At 41.1% G+C, this 12865-nt stretch overlaps 1 protein-coding gene across 1 annotated transcript in view; it reads left to right on the top strand. All coding sequences in view use genetic code 11, as the record gives it.

The window, feature by feature from the left end:
* Positions 1–12865, top strand: part of EGR_03857 (MAP/microtubule affinity-regulating kinase 3) — a gene marked incomplete at both ends in the record, with an annotated part of 32990 nt that overhangs the window by 14022 nt on the left and 6103 nt on the right. The window contains 4 exons of the mRNA XM_024493106.1: positions 3990–4232; positions 4955–5190; positions 7363–7656; positions 11261–11579. Of these exons, the coding sequence (XP_024352567.1) occupies positions 3990–4232; positions 4955–5190; positions 7363–7656; positions 11261–11579 (1092 nt within the window). The remainder of the gene's footprint in view (positions 1–3989; positions 4233–4954; positions 5191–7362; positions 7657–11260; positions 11580–12865) is intronic.

Below are 12865 nucleotides of genomic sequence, written 5' to 3'. Positions count from 1 at the left end.
ATTTGGCAGAGTTTTATTTGTTTCCTTTTTCGCTATTTGACATGCTTGAAAAAATTTGTACTGGGAGTGATCCACATTTTTCCTCTCATTCGTCGCATTTGGATGTCTTCATGTGGAACTACTGCGAGGCTTGAGCTCTGCATCGTCTGCATGCTTCTATCAAACGTTTACCCTCTTGCGGACATTCAAAACTTCCTTGCGAGAGTAAAGGAATTTTTTTACTAAGGGTCACTTGCTGTCATTATTCTTTGCAATGTCTGTCATTATTTCTTAACCCTCCGGTACAAATTTATGAATCAGTTTTTAACTTTCCATTTCTCTAGGTAATTATATCGGGCAGTACGTCTTGAAACAACACTCTGGTTACCATGACAATTTCCAAAATGTCGTTTCGCAAACATACGTATTCGTCTGATGTACTTCTTATGTCGTTTTCGTTTCATGGAGAAAAACCTCAAAAAGCCGATTTTTAGGTGCCTGAAGTTGGGTTTGAGAAGAAAGGATGACTATTTGACAGAAATATCTGCTTAGGTGATGTGTTTTTTCCTCTCTCAAATACACGGTTAACCATTAGATCACCAAGTTTAACAGCTGGCCCTCCCATAATTCCATCGTGATTGGTCATTGTGGAGGCACATTGTTCCTATCTCATTTCTATTTCCTGCTTTACCGTTTTTTAAACCACGAACAAATCATAAACACTTCAATTTCTCGTATTTTTATAAATAAAAATGCGATATTTACGAGGGGTTCTAAAGCGATCAAATTGGGAGGTTATAGGCACTTGTTTCCATACGTCGGTAGCTTTATATTTTCTGAATGAGCCTTTGAACTACCCTCTTGTAAGATCTTACTTTTATCTGGTGTTTTTTTTGGATCGGAACCAACGCTTTTTTTCGACCCGCAAGAACGACCTTAAACGAGTTTTAAAAAGGCGCCGGAGTAATGCTCCTCGAAACATCAGTTAGCTGACTGCTTGGCTAGCTGACTGGTTGAATGGTGATATTTTGATTACTGAAAAGACATTGGTGTCAATGTAAACCCTTGTTCGCTGCAAGCTATGCATCCATTGGCAGTAACAAAGTTTGCCTCATTTCTCTATTCTACCTGTAATAAGCCTTTACAAACCATCCATCAAGGTAAGGGGGTCTGGTAAAAGGCCTTCAACTAAAGATATGGCAAAGAAAATTGGGTGCGAAATTCGGAGATTAATTCACGAAACAAAGTAATTAGAGTCGGAGGCATTGCTAAAAGGTTGTGAGCACTGGATATGCTTAAGTCCTTACTCGTAGGAGTCTTAAGTTTACCACGGTATATTACCTCAAATCGGCTTCTAGTTACGATTGTTGACCCATTACGGTCAAAAGGGTTGGAGTTATTCACTCTTAATGAAATTTGGGTGACTCGCGTTTGTTTCTAAGTTGTTTAAGCGTTTGGAAGTAGAAACTTCCAACGATGGCATACATTAAATTTCTGTCACGCTATCAAACTCGCTGATAGCTTGTCATCTCCAGCCCCTTTCGTGAATGTCGTTTTAGTTGTGGTGGTACATATTTGTGGTGAAAGTGCGCCACCATCGGAGTTGGCGCGGCTGAAGATGGTTTTTGGCAATGCCATTGGGTGCAACGGGCTAATGCCTAGTCGCGATTGATCTACTGTTGTGATAGTGGTAAAAATTTGCACAATCTGTGATGTAATGTGAGTGAATCGGCTTGATTTGAAATAATTGGAGTCAAATCGCTTTTGAAACTGTTTTCAAAGCTAACCTGTCTTTTTTATGCTGTCACTTTCCTCAAAGATATCGGCGAAAAGGTGTGTGTTGGATCTCTCTACTTACCGATTATTAATACCCTTGGGCTCATCGGAGTGTCTGTGTCGGATCGGTGTTCAACCTCGAATGCTCCATGTTCGTGCTAAGGATTATTCTTAGGAGCACTGAATCCTTTTTTCCAGAAAAGTAGAACTACTTTAACGAGGACTAGAATAGAAATCGGTTCTGGGCTTGTCTTCACTGCATCATGCTCTTGACTTCCACTTTTGGGTTTAATCCTCAATCGGCAACTGTTTCACCACATTGCTGTGAGAGGTAAGCGGTGATAGTGCTACGCTGGTCCTTACTGCGCGTATCTGTTTGTGAAGTTATTTTGCTACACCATCAATGTAGTCAAGTCTATTACCCCGGGCTTATTGCATCGGATCACAGCGCCATGCGCCACTACACAACACAAAACTACTCAGGCATTTAGTGAATTTGCTGAGAGTTTGTGTGGGGTGGGGTGGGGAGGGGGGAGAAGGCTAACTGATTCCACTGCGCTGCTGCACGTTATGTCAATGACTTATGCGCATTCCTTGTCTTGTGTACTGTTGGAGTGTTAGCTTGTTTCCATTTTGCCGATTCATATTAGCACTCCATAATCTTACTAAATTAGTCGAGAACGTTGAGGATTTAAGTACTTGCCGTCCTCATCACATCGATAGTCTCCAGCGCCAGGGAGGGATTATCTACGCTTAGTTTGCCGTTACTCTTCACCCCTTGATATTGTTAACATTTTTAATTGTTGGCTTCATTTTAGCAATGCTGTTGAAGTTCTAACGTTTACTCCCGATATTCCTGCTATTTGTCACTATTTTTGTCGCTTTAATACATTGCGAGGCCCTCTACAAGATTCTCCCTGTAAATATGCATTGCTTGCATTCTTGTGCTTTTTTAATTGTGGCACGTGCTTATAAGGCTTGATTAAATCATTTTACGCCTTGCCAAAAGTATAAGTAGGGTCAAAAATCTGTAGGAGGATGGAAGTCTTCCCCTCTCAATGATACAATACGCATTCACGAAATGATCAGCAGTATTTCCTATTCCGAAGCTATGGCTATGATGGGCGATCTTATCGTGGCGTTCAATTGTACTGGTGATCCAGTCAGATGTTATTTTATTCCCGTGGTATGGAACTTTAGCTTTCAGTACCAAATTCCGTTTTCCCTATTCTCAAAATCCGTCGTTTTTTAAGCACAGTGTTGAAAGGTCTAACCTATTGCTATTACTATTTCCCTTTTGCGTTCTTGGCAATTTCCTAATTTTCGCCTGCTACATTTAGCCAGCTTATCTCCTTACAGGTATCAGTACGTAGATTCTGAATACGAAAAACGTCATATTTGAAACTTTTTTTGACGTCACGCTTTTAATTGTAATTGTGCAACAGTACTGTTTTGAGTGTTAACTTACAAATTGTCTTGGTGGCGTAACTGGTTTTCACTCAATTATTCAGCCATGTGACATGCAATCCTCTTGTCAACCAGTTGACTACGGAGCCCGAACGCAGCGACTGTTATCTTTTACTTATTCGTAGCTCAAATATAAATGTGGATTTTCTTACACTTGGGAATCTGCTTAGTGGTGTACTGGTGGTCAGCCATTGAATAAGGAAGTCTGTTATCTGGTGAGATTCAAGTGGCAAGTTTTCTGTCCTACCTCTCCACCTAAACACCATGCCATAAGCGAGCTATTACCTGTTGTCCAAAGATTCAAATAGGCTCAGGAGGGACTTCAAGATGGTTTTTCAAAGATAGACAGCCTTTGTGTTGCGAGTTTATTGCGTGTTGTGTGCCACGTGGCACGAATCCTTTATCGCTTTCTTCCAGACTGTTTTATACGCCACTATTTATCACCGCCATGATTAATTTCAGTTCACACTGTATTATATAGCGTAGGCAGCTGAACAAGGCTGTTGTCCCGCCTATTTATATACCATTACGCAGGTACTTCGGCCGTCCCACTATAGAATGAATACGAGGAACGCCCATTTCACCTTCCTTTCAAAGCTCTTCATTTTAAATGTTAAACTTGAGAGCAGCACTGCTTCATATTGTTTACCTTCAGAGGCTGTCCTCTTTGCTTGTGGACGTTTGTAACTGTGGCAATGGTGTTAATAAATGCTGCAAATGTAATTTCTAAAACAGAGAGACCCTCATCATCGTTTGCTCATTTGCAGTTCAAGTGGGTTTAATATCGATGCTGAAGTCGCTGACGAAGTAGGAATCTGCTGCCTTGAGTCCTCAGGAATTGATCCGTTCGTCTGTAGATGTGATATGAATGTGACGAATGTTTTCTGTTTCTCCCTCCTCAGTGAAAGAGTATTTCATCAACAGACCTCTCATCTTTGCCTCCGGTTAGGGTGGTTTGAGAAAATCATCGAGAAGGTGCTTAGAACGAATGACCCAACCTCGCCAGCTCGGTTTGCAGTTTTGAAATTATCGCTTCTTGATGAGATACACTTCAACTGTTGAGTCGTGTTTAATGTACAGCAGAAATCCCCATTTCCCTGCATCCTCCTGCCTACTCCCGCGGACTTTTTTTAGCTGCTAATTATAGGCACTGCGGTGCTGCTTCAAACAAATAACATTCTTTGTCATGTGCTGCTTGACGTAATTTGCTATGCTATTCACTTGTAGATGCTGGTTCGTGGGCGTTTAAGTTTTCGTATTGATAAGAAGTGTAAAAATGCTTTACATTAATAATGGTCTATCATTTCAAATGTTTTTTTGACCTCTGTGTTGATGTTAGATTACGTTGTAAATCAGTCCAAATATAGTTGTCAAAAAGGTGGTCAAAATGTTAAGTTTCACCTCCATACTCCAATTATTAGTTTTTACTTCTAAATGCCAAATTTGATGTGACACCCAGCAAATGGCACGACTATCTGTACTCGCTTCTATTTTAAGTTATTAAGATGACGAGTTTTATCTCATTTTTCCTCCAGCTAGGGAATTTATATGATCATCTTCAACTCCACGTGAGTCCCAATCACTGTGTGTTGAAGCGTCAAAAAGTCGTCGTTTCAGCTAGAAGTAGGGTTGATCTTAGTTTTAACTTCCTTTTAAATGCGGAGATGCGGTATGGCTCGATGCTTGTTGCGTAATCAATGACTAGTTCTTTCCTCCCCATTTTCTCTTCCAGACAAAATACCCTCACAACAACAGCGCCAGCGACCGTCGCCACAGGTCGCCAGTCAGTGGTGGGGAGTTCAGGTGGGGCACACCATCACCATCACTCGCAGTCGCAGACACCAAATTTCAATCCTACCAACGCCACCACCACTTCAGCGAAGACTGCAACCGCCAGGTCGGGTAATGGTCGTCATCAAGACAACGGAGAGAAAGAGAGGGAGAGGCTGAGTGTTACAAAGTCATCGGGTGTGTATTTCATTTGTCAGATCGAAACCTAATTCATTTCCTCTTTTGAATGAATGCATATCGAAGCTTTCAAACGGAAGTTCATAAAATTGAGAGAGATGACAATTCATGAGGTCGAATGCTTATTCATTGTTTTCTTTAAATGAAAGAAAAGCATATATTTTTAGGCTTAAGAGTGTCATATACAACCAGTAATACTTATCTCTGTGAATGTGTTGCCGGATGCCTAAGTTAATAGGCGTCTGAAGATAGATGCAACTGTACTCTTATTCGTTTTAAAGTCAGAATAATTTACCTTGTTTCTCTATCATTAAAGTGCTTGTCCATTTGGATTCCAAAATCCAGCGTATTTTCGTCGAAAATAGTGCGAGTAAAGCGGAGACTAATGATTGCTCGTGCTTTTGTGTGCTATTCAGTCAGTTCTGCAGTCACTCCTTCCCCCCCTATTATTATAATCACCGGTATTCACACTGGGATGGTGATGGTCGGTAAACCTACGTACCTCTGCCGGACTCATAAAATCCTTCGTGCGCTTACCAATTCAAAAATTTATTCATCAGACCTCTTGAAAGGAAGTGAGAAGTTGGTTTTGGGTCGAAAATCATACTTCATATTTAATCTAAATAAAAATCGAAAGGATTTAAATGGGTCGTTTGTTACTTAGATCTCAAGGTGTAGCATTGTTGAATTAAAGAACAATTTTTTCTTGAATATCTTCGACAGCACCTCCAACATCCTCTAAAGTTGTAATAAGCCACACCAGTTTGGTAGACCGGGATCAACTTAAAGAGGGACTGGGAGGCTTGAGCATGGCCGAAACGGAAGTAAAAACTTGCGTAATTAAGTGTACAGTTTAACAAGGGTTGGTTTGATTTTCTCGTCAATAGAATGTTCATTTGACTCCCAGTCATTTAGTTTTTACTAGCCTTTAACATTTTCTCTGAAAAATGGGAAGGTGGAAGGAGGATATTTGGTCAACCCATGATTAATTCTGTCTGGCTAGTCGAAAAGTCCTTGTCTGTTGCAATTGGAGTTATCGTCTCAGGGCAAAGATGGCTGATAACCACACCAATCACACTAGATGAACTTATTTTTGATATTTCGGGGCTGGAAGAACGAATTTATTTCTGCTGGTATGTATTCACCAATGTGGATAAGGTCGAATCTGCTGCATCCGTTTGAGGGCCAACTACGAGGTTCAAAGCTGGTGCGACGGGTATAGATCACTCCGGACTTCAGTGGAGCTTATTCTCTGGAATGGTGAGATAGCAGTTGCCCAGATTGAAGGAAATCTGAACATATCTTGAAGTTGCCTGGGTTCTGATATTTGGTAACCTTAAGTTCATATAAGTGCATGCCAGGTGGATGCCTAAGCAACTGGCAGAGGGGCCATAAACGCGCGTGCCTAAACTTTTGTCCCCAACACTGGGTCTGTTAGCACGAGAAAGGTGACCATTTTTATGCATCATATAGGGATTACGTTAATGCATTTTAAAGAAAAGAATGTTAATTTTGTCAATCAGATATTTCCCACAACTGATTTTTCCAGTTGTTGGCATATCGACACACCACATATGGTGCCTTGGTTATTTTAAACAAATATGTTCCGTCGTTGAAAGAATTGTGGTACTTCAATTACTACTGGCAATGTCGACGTATTTTGATTCATAGAATAATTCGTTTTGTAACATAAAACTAGTTCTAGCCCACATTATTCCTCTCTCAAATGATATTAACAATTCTGTTAATTAATTATTCACCTCATCCTAGTGCAAAGTGCTTATTCTCATTAGCTTTTTGTCTGAATTGGATTGACTTTAGTCCAGCCTCATAAATTCTTAGGAAATTGGTCCAATTGTCCTCTACTTTTCCCATCTCCTTCCCCCTCGAAATCCTCCTCAATCCACCAAAGTCTGAGAGCAAGGAATCCTGGAAATGTGACACACTTTTAACTGTCCGAACCTCACATGAACTTATCATCCAAAACTACACGGAAGAGGTGGAATGTTTTATATTGAATAATTGACTTAATTCAAAAGACTTGATTTGACCGAACCTTATGAATAGTTAGGAAATTGGTTTGGACAGCTTGTACTCCCTTAGGGTATTCGACTTAAATCCTCTTTCATTACTTAGGATGGTAATCACAATTTTTTTTCTGTCCCACCATAGACAAAGATTCTGGACAAGATGGTTCCGCAACCTCCACCGCGACCAACGTCACCTGCCGGAAGGCCTCCGTGTTGCGCAACAGTGAGGAGAATGCTGACGCTGGCCTCACCACCGGTGGCGGCGGCGACTACGTCACCTCGCCAGGCCAGCGCGCAAGTGTTGATGTTAACATGCTCACGGGACGTTCAAGTGTCTCCGGACAACGCAAGAACACGGCTGTTGGCGGTGGTGTGCCGAACTCTGGAGGCCAGCGTGCTGTCGGTGTGGCCGCGATCACTGCCTCTGGTACCGCTGGTAAGTAGCTTATTGCATGCTTGTTATTTGTCGATTCATCGCTATTGAGGACGAGAAAGTTGTTTTGGTCTTACAAGTATGCTACTTAGAATGTTTATTAGTTTGACCAAGCTTGCCGAGACTACCTTTATCATTGTCTTCTTTGCACCACCCCCGCTTTGTGATGCTGTTGAAGTAGAAAAAAGGTGAATTCAATGACGACTTCTATCTGGTTCTATGAGAACAGGCCTTAATCAATGGTGGGAATAATCACTTCAGTTTACTTTGTTGCGCTTCTTCCACTTTACCATTGTTGCTGAAGTATGGTGAATTGAATTAATTGCACTACTCTGTACCACAAGGTTAAGTTTGGCGCATTCAACGTCGTAAGGAAAAGTGTTGTTCTATTGCCTCATCTCTAGTTACCTCATTATAGGTGTTGTGATTGGATTTAGCCACTTTGTTTACTTTTCATCACTATAGAAGTAGGAAATGTGAACTGAATGGACATTATTTTGCGATTTCTCACAACTTCATGGACATGTGCGGTTAGGACTGTAGCCAAAAATAACAGGAACAACTGTTTAATCTCCGCATTTTATCGGCACCGAATTAGAAATGCAGGTAAAATCGGCATTAAACTCTGAGTTGTTAGGCTGTGCAATCTTGCCAGGTTGTGTTTTGCCTGTCCTTGCTGCGTTGCTCTCTAGGTCATTCCTTGCTAAAACTGGAATTTGATTTATTGCTCAACTCAGTATCAAACTATGCAACTGCAATTTATCGCTGAAGGATGATTAATGGTATCGCCTCTAAACTAGGGGAAGTGGATGTGTCATGACCGGATGTGAGCAATTTGTCTTCTTATTTCTCGTAAGCAGGAAGGTGGGGTTTGTTGTTCAGTGGTATGTCACTAGATTGTTCACTTTCGCGTGTTATGCGATAAGACATTTGATAATTTATTCTAAAGGTATCGTAAATAATTGCGTCCCGACTAGCTGACCTCGACGTGTGTTTTAACTTGATTCGCTGCTAATTTACTCCTTATCAGTCTGTAGTTTCATCGAGCTGTAGCCGCAACCAAGCATTCGGTAATGCGATTTATTAACCACCGGGTAGCACTGGATTGTGCTTGGAGTTTGGTAAATACTTGTTATAGTGGAGGGAAAGGTGGATTGTGGGTCTACCTTCGATCTGCCGCCTACAGACATGCGTTTATTACCGTGATCAATAAGGGCCGAAAATGACAAAATCGACTAGTTTCGCCACATGGCTTTGATCTTGAACGTAGTGGAGGTTGTAAAAATTGTTCAGATTACGTGACAGTCGTTTGGCTGCTGGATCAAGAGTTATCAGGAATAGTTGTGTCGTCACTGAACTTGTTATTCTGACTCCACTCTGGAGCGCTCCACGGACAAAATATCAGCTTCGTGACTAATTTTGCTGGGCTGCCCCCACTCGACTACCTGCAGAAGTAGAAAACATGGCCACAATGTTCACTGCTATATCGTTGGGCTGTTGAATTTCCTTTGAAGGAAAACATCTGGATATTCCGGTTGATTTCATGGTTTCAACTGATTTAAAGTTGTGCGAAGTTGTCATGTGCACGACTTGATTTATGCCTAATCGGCAAATTCTAGAAGTTGTGAGAGCTCTTGTGCTTTCTTGATGGTAGAGGGAGGATGGGTGATCAGGTTTAGACTGTTACTAGACTTTCTTTTCTTCATTTGATTAGGTTACAAAATTTTCCATTGGGTGGATTTTTTGTATGTGCCTGTGTGAGTGCATGTATGGGTAAGAGCTTCCTGTTTTCTTTTTCGGCTAAGTAAGCTAAACGGTTTCCATCAATGGCGTTTACAAGATTTCCAGTGAAGCTACTTCCAATTGTAATTGTGACTTGTGCTTTCTTCTTTCCCATTCACTAAGTGCCGCATTTTTAACAATGGTTGAACGATATCACTCATTCAAAAATAAGTTTTTTTGTCTGGGGCCTTAAGCATAACAGTTGCTCCAGCTTAAACGATGATTTTTTTCTAGACTTCACAGTGTGCGGCACCCCTATCACACCGTTTTTCAAATAGCTTTTTTGACTTAATAATGCCATAGGTTTACCATAGATTTGACGTTATTTTGGGTTCCGATTTAATGGAGCAACTTTATTTTACTGGCCTTGTAAGCTCGGCTTCTCTTTCTTTGAATTTGTATCATGGATTCGGTCATCTAAATCAAGTGTTGTTATTTTTCCTGATTCGCAAATCATGGGTTCATTCAATTCCTTCCTACGCACCTTCAAGTGCTGGTGCATGGAACATTTGTCGCTATTTATAGTCTGCCTTCGTTCTGCCTTGAAGAATTCGAAAGTTTCTAGGGGATTTGAGAATTTTCATTCTCGTTCTAAATTTTAATTACTGTATTTTCAATCCTAATTCCGTGATGTCGGCCACCGAGTTTTTCTCTGAGGAGCTGTGATTAAATGAATGAAAAGGCCTTCCTCGGGCTTCCGTCTGGAGAGAGTTACGAATAGCGGTTGCCATGGCGTAGAACTTCTGTCACATTGTTTCGTAGGCGGTCTATTTAGTAGCGTCAGCTAGCTTTTACCTTGCGAAATTTTCTTGTAGCTTTTTTGCGTAAACCTTTTTGAGACTTGATTATCGTTGTCCTTCCCTTCTGTAAAACTCAAGTCGTCCAATTGTCAGATTGCGAAACACGGTGTGTATTTTAGGCATGACATTTTCAGTCAGTTGTACGTCTTCTCTGTCACAATTATCGTTTTGTTTTGAAATCGCAAAACTACTTTCATTTATCAAAAAACCTATCGTTTCATTCTAGAGCTACTGTCACTTTAGCGTGATAATTTATGAAATCATTACTTATTTGAGCTGGCGCGGAATTACTTAATGGTTTCGTATTTAGATTTGTCCTTCTATTTATATGTCTCAAGGTTGCTCGCATTCATGATAGGTAAATAGTTTTAGTCGCATCGAATGAAAGCCGGAATTTTTATGGTTATGAAGAGCTTTCACGATTGTTTTAGAGCATATCATGTATTCCAATGTCCTAACTAACAAATGGCACCTTTTTTTGTCTTGTCAAGAAGTTTATCACTTACTATTTTTTGAGAGATAATGTACAAAGCGCTGTGAAACTTCATTTTAAACAGAAAACTACCCCAGCTTTGTATTGTTCTTCGATGCCTTGGCAATCACGGATGACAACTTCTTTTAAATTAATGCAAAAATGTCATACATGCCTCCTTATCCAGCTTTATTCAATATGTTGCGCATCCCAACATCTCAGGTAAATCTATTTGATTTTTTGATTGAATGGGAACCCAGTTGGTACTTAAAGCTCGTTTATCTTTTACCGTTTCGACAGAAAGAGAAATATGTTGGCTATAAAACTTGCCATGTGTCGAGAAGTCTCTGCAGTTTGACTGCGACCCCAACCACTTCTAAGGGTCAACGAAGTATGAGTAGTGCCTATTAAGCTAGGAATATAAAAATGTCTAAACCTCAATCAAGACTCACTTTTGACGGAACTTGAAACACGTTTATTATAGGATGTAAAAGGACTTAAGAAGGTCCAAATTAATCCAAGATCCCAACCCTCTTCCACCCTCCTAATACAGGTCGACGAAACGTACCCGGTACCTCTTCAGGTGATCAACACCACTACATTGGCACCACTGCTGCCGCCAACAATCGACGATCGGTAGCGGGCACTGGGCCAACCCTTTACACCTCCCCTGGTACCGGGGTTACCTTCGGTGCTACCACCACCACCGCCTCACCTGCCGTTGGTACTTCAGGCGTTACTACAACCGCCGCCGCCGCCGCATCGTTGCCTCAGTCGCCTCCGCCCACAAGTCCGGGTGGTCTGACGAAGCTAGACAAGGGCGGTGCCACAGGTCAAGCAGGTGGTCGACTCCCCGTCCATGAAATGCGAAGGTAATTTTATTGACAAATTGATGCAGTTGTTATTAGTGATGGCATGGGAACGGAGGATCAAGTGGTATTACCTATTACCTCGATACCTCTACTGCTACCCACATTGGTCAGTTTTGATGACGTATAATGAAACAACGGCAAAAAGGCATGGCGATATCTTATTTATTCTTAGTGAGACATGATTGGTGTTCTGCCACTTTTGTTATTGTGTAGCGTTCCGAATCATTCTCAAAACGGATTATGTAGTGTTCCAGCAGAATGTTAAAATAAAACAACATAACCGCTACCTACGGAGTCCGCGCGGTTATATTACAGTTGAAATGAATGCTTCTCTGTTACACATCCCCTTTCCGCATTTAAGCTTCATCCTTAGTGTTTGCTATGTTCGCTCTTCCATGTTGGTACTTTGCACACTATCCACGAGATGGACATGGCAGTCATTATCATAAAGGCCATAAGAAATTTGATCTGAACGTCAGTGATGCATCTAGTCGATTCCGTTGAGTGAGGAGTTACGTCCCACGGCGGATTGCATTGTATGGCTTCACTGACTTTACACTACTTAGGGAAGGGTGATGCTCTCTAGGCCGCTTTCACAGACCCACTACTTTCGATTGAAGCATTTATTTTTTATTTCCTCCTTCTTTTCATTTCAGTAGTGCCTAGCCCATTATCCGAGTTTCATTCAGTTACCAGTTGCTCTTTGTTCATTTATTTCCCATTTCTTCATATAAGCATCACAAGCAGGTCAATGTGGGCTTTTGAAAAGGGTTTCTGACGTTCTCGGCCTCTGTGCTTTGAAATTTATTTAAACGAAGTGCAATTTTTGTCCAATTGTGTCATGTGACTGATTCTTCCTGGCAGGTTGGCTACCCTCACTGAATTGCCGTTGTCGTTTGAACATGGTTACAAAACATGTAAATTAAGTCAGACTAAAAGAAGCATTCTGTCATGTAGTTTTATCGTAGCATTGTCAAGGAAGCACATTCATTACCATTGGCATATCTGACATTTATTTCTCCTCGTAGAGTCGTTTAAGCGTTGATCAGGTGTAAACATGTCTCCCTTCCTACGGTGTTACGGGTGTAGAGCGCTCAGACTTTATTGCTGAGTGCAGCCACAACCACGAGGAACTAAGAGAGTTAGAGCAGCATCTTTTCGAACAATCACCTAGGCACTGAATGTGAAAAATGAATCTACTTACCACCTGGTTTATAGCATTTCGAGCTTTAGTTAAATCAAAAATTTGCGTAATTTGTTCAAAACATCTGCCATAAAATCGAAGA

Source organism: Echinococcus granulosus (assembly GCF_000524195.1).
Source record: "Echinococcus granulosus chromosome Unknown EG_S00021, whole genome shotgun sequence".
NCBI lineage: Eukaryota > Metazoa > Platyhelminthes > Cestoda > Cyclophyllidea > Taeniidae > Echinococcus > Echinococcus granulosus.
The sequence above is the reverse complement of the archived record's forward strand: the minus strand, read 5'-3'. Positions and strand labels throughout refer to the sequence as shown.